Below are 2,711 nucleotides of genomic sequence, written 5' to 3' on the forward strand. Positions count from 1 at the left end.
CTCAGAATTGTACACTCACTGATCACATACCCTGAAACCCCCTTCCCTTCCCTGGGTTTTAAAAATTCTTTGCTGAATTTCACCCTGTGCCGGGAGCTCAGGGTGGTGGGTGGGGGAGGGGAAGTGAGTGCAGCACATAAACTTCTTGTCTCTTTGCATGGCCCTACAATAAATACTTCTCTGCTTCAAACTTCAGTGTTTCTGTGTGTTTGGCCTCACTCTATCAGGCACACAAACTTGCTCTAACAAAACTGTTCCAAAAATGTTGGTATACATGTGATCAGTATACATATGATTTTAGTGAAGGAAGAATACATGCAATCAGGCACATATTTGTTTGTAGAAGATTAACACTAGTCACCAGGGGCAGAGGTCATTATGAAGAATTTTAGTGCTTTTCTAGATACAAGAAGATGCAAGAATTGGGCTCATGAAATCTCCTGAAAACATGTAACTATCTGAAGACATGTTCTGCCAGTTTTTCCCAGAGCACAGTGTCTCATTCTTGATTTCCACCCTGAACTCCTTTTAGGGAGTGTTAAAGTTCAGCAGCTGCAGTGGCTCTAATTGGATCTTTGTAGAGGTAGAACGCAAGTGCCAATTTATAGGTGACAGTATATTGTATTGCTTTTTAACTTAATCAGTCTATGCTCTCTCTTCTCCAAACTTTATTGTATCAAAGAATATCCTATAGTAATCTTTTCTCTACAGCTATTCTCTCCAACAGCGATAAAACACTCCTATACTTTCCTGCTATAAGTGCATGACTGCTTTCTGGACAGATAAAAACGTCCTTAGGTTAAAAAAATGACTGATTTATGCTCTCAACTAGGTGAATGACAAGCTTTGAGCTAAAACAAGCAAAAATAATAAAGCATTTTGAGCTCATTTCCTGTTTATCTCTTTAAGCAGATCTCTCTTGAAAATATATCACATGATGATTTAACATGGTTGTAGAACTTTAATCTTATGTTTTCCACTTTTCACAGATTTTGCAACAAACTCTGGTCTTGTGGCTGCCTCCTCCAGTCATGCTTTTCGTTACTGCTACTGCTACTGCTAAGTCACTTCAGTCGTGTCCGACTCTGTGTGACCCCATAGACGGTAGCCCACCAGGCTCCCCCGCCCCTGGGATTCTCCAGGCAAGAACACTGGGGTGGGTTGCCATTTCCTTCTCCAATGCATGAAAGTGAAAAGTGAAAGTGAAGTCGCTCAGTCATGCCTGACTCTGTGTGACCCAATGGACTGCGGCCTACCAGGCTTCTCCATCCATGGGATTTTCCAGGCAAGTGTACTGGAATGGGGTGCAGTTGCCTTTTGGTTACTAACTCCACACAAGTCCCCTTCTATTTCATCCTCATGGGCATGGCCATCTTTCATACCTGGATTTCCATCCCATTCTGCTGTCTGTACACTATCTCTATTGCAGGCAACACCACCTTACTGGCTGTCATCAGGGCAGAGCCCTCTCTGCATGAACCCATGTACTTGTTTCTTTCCATGTTGGCCCTAACAGACCTGGGACTTAGCCTCACTGCTTTGCCTACACTCATGAGGATCCTCTGGTTCAATGCCTCAGAGATCAGCTTTGAGGCTTGCTTTATTCAGTTCTTCTTCCTCCATGGATTCTCCTTTATGGAATCTTCTGTGTTGTAGGCCATGTCTTTTGCCACCACGTGGCCATTTGCCACCCTCTCCATTATTTTTCCATCCTCACCAAGAAGGCAATCTGCAGAATAGGTCTAGCCATCATTTGCCACTATCTTCTGGCTGTTCTTCCTGCATTGTTTCTGTTGAAAAGGCTCCCCTTTTATGGCTCCCCTCATCTCTCCCACTCCTACTGCCTCCATCAAGACATTATTCACCTGGTGTGTGCTGACACCACTACAAATAATGGGTATGGATTTGTTCTAGCTCTGCTTATTATCGTACTGGACCCCTTGCTCACTGTGCTGTCCTATGCACTCATCCTGGGACATGTCCTCAGAATTGCCTCCCAGGTTGAAAGGCTCCGGGCCCTCAGTAACTGTCTGTCCCACATTTTGGCTGTTTTGGTCCTTTACATACCCATGGTTGGTGTGTCCATGACTCACCGCTTTGCCAAGCATGCTCCCCGAGTTGTACATGTCAGTATGGCCAGTGTCTATGTACTAGCACCTCCTGTGATGAACCCCATTATCTACAGTGTTAAGACCAAACAGATCCGCTGAAGGATCTTTGATCTCTTTGCTCATAGACAGTTGGAATAGAGTGTTGAGAAGTGGGCTTTTGGTACTACTTTGTAAAATAATAGTTTGAGAAACTTGAAAAATTGGTTTGAATGTCTAGTCATGTATGAATCAGGAAGCAGGGTTGAGAGTTAAATACAATATTATGTTCATTGGATTTGTAATTTAAGCTAAGTTGAACCGCCTGCATGTGGCAGAGCTGCTTCATTTACACGCACTTTTTGCACGCTAAGTTCCTCAACATTTGTATCCTGGAATTGCCAAGCTTCTAGTTCAAGATGTGAAATATGTTATAGAGTGAACTACCTGAGTTAGGTAACCCTTCAAAAGTCCTTCAAATGGGGACATCCTGTTTTCAACAGTGTCTCTTCTTGTGAAGCTCTCCCCTAACATGTACATGAAGCCGCTAAGTTGCTTCCATTTACACTGTTTCTTCTCGGAAAATGCCCTGAGAAGTAATTCTGGATCCAAAAGAAAACACAA

The 2,711-nt window shown here is 43.3% G+C and overlaps 1 protein-coding gene across 1 annotated transcript; it reads left to right on the top strand.

Annotated features, from left to right (window-relative positions):
- The first annotated feature begins 1,299 nt into the window (after positions 1-1,299).
- On the top strand, positions 1,300-2,210 carry LOC102281424 (olfactory receptor 51Q1-like). The gene is given in 2 exon segments (XM_014478379.1): positions 1,300-1,666; positions 1,669-2,210. Coding segments are annotated over 2 exon segments (909 nt in total).
- The last annotated feature ends 501 nt before the right edge of the window (positions 2,211-2,711 follow it).

This window comes from Bos mutus, chromosome 15, assembly GCF_027580195.1.
Source record: "Bos mutus isolate GX-2022 chromosome 15, NWIPB_WYAK_1.1, whole genome shotgun sequence".
Classification (NCBI taxonomy): Eukaryota; Metazoa; Chordata; class Mammalia; order Artiodactyla; family Bovidae; genus Bos; species Bos mutus.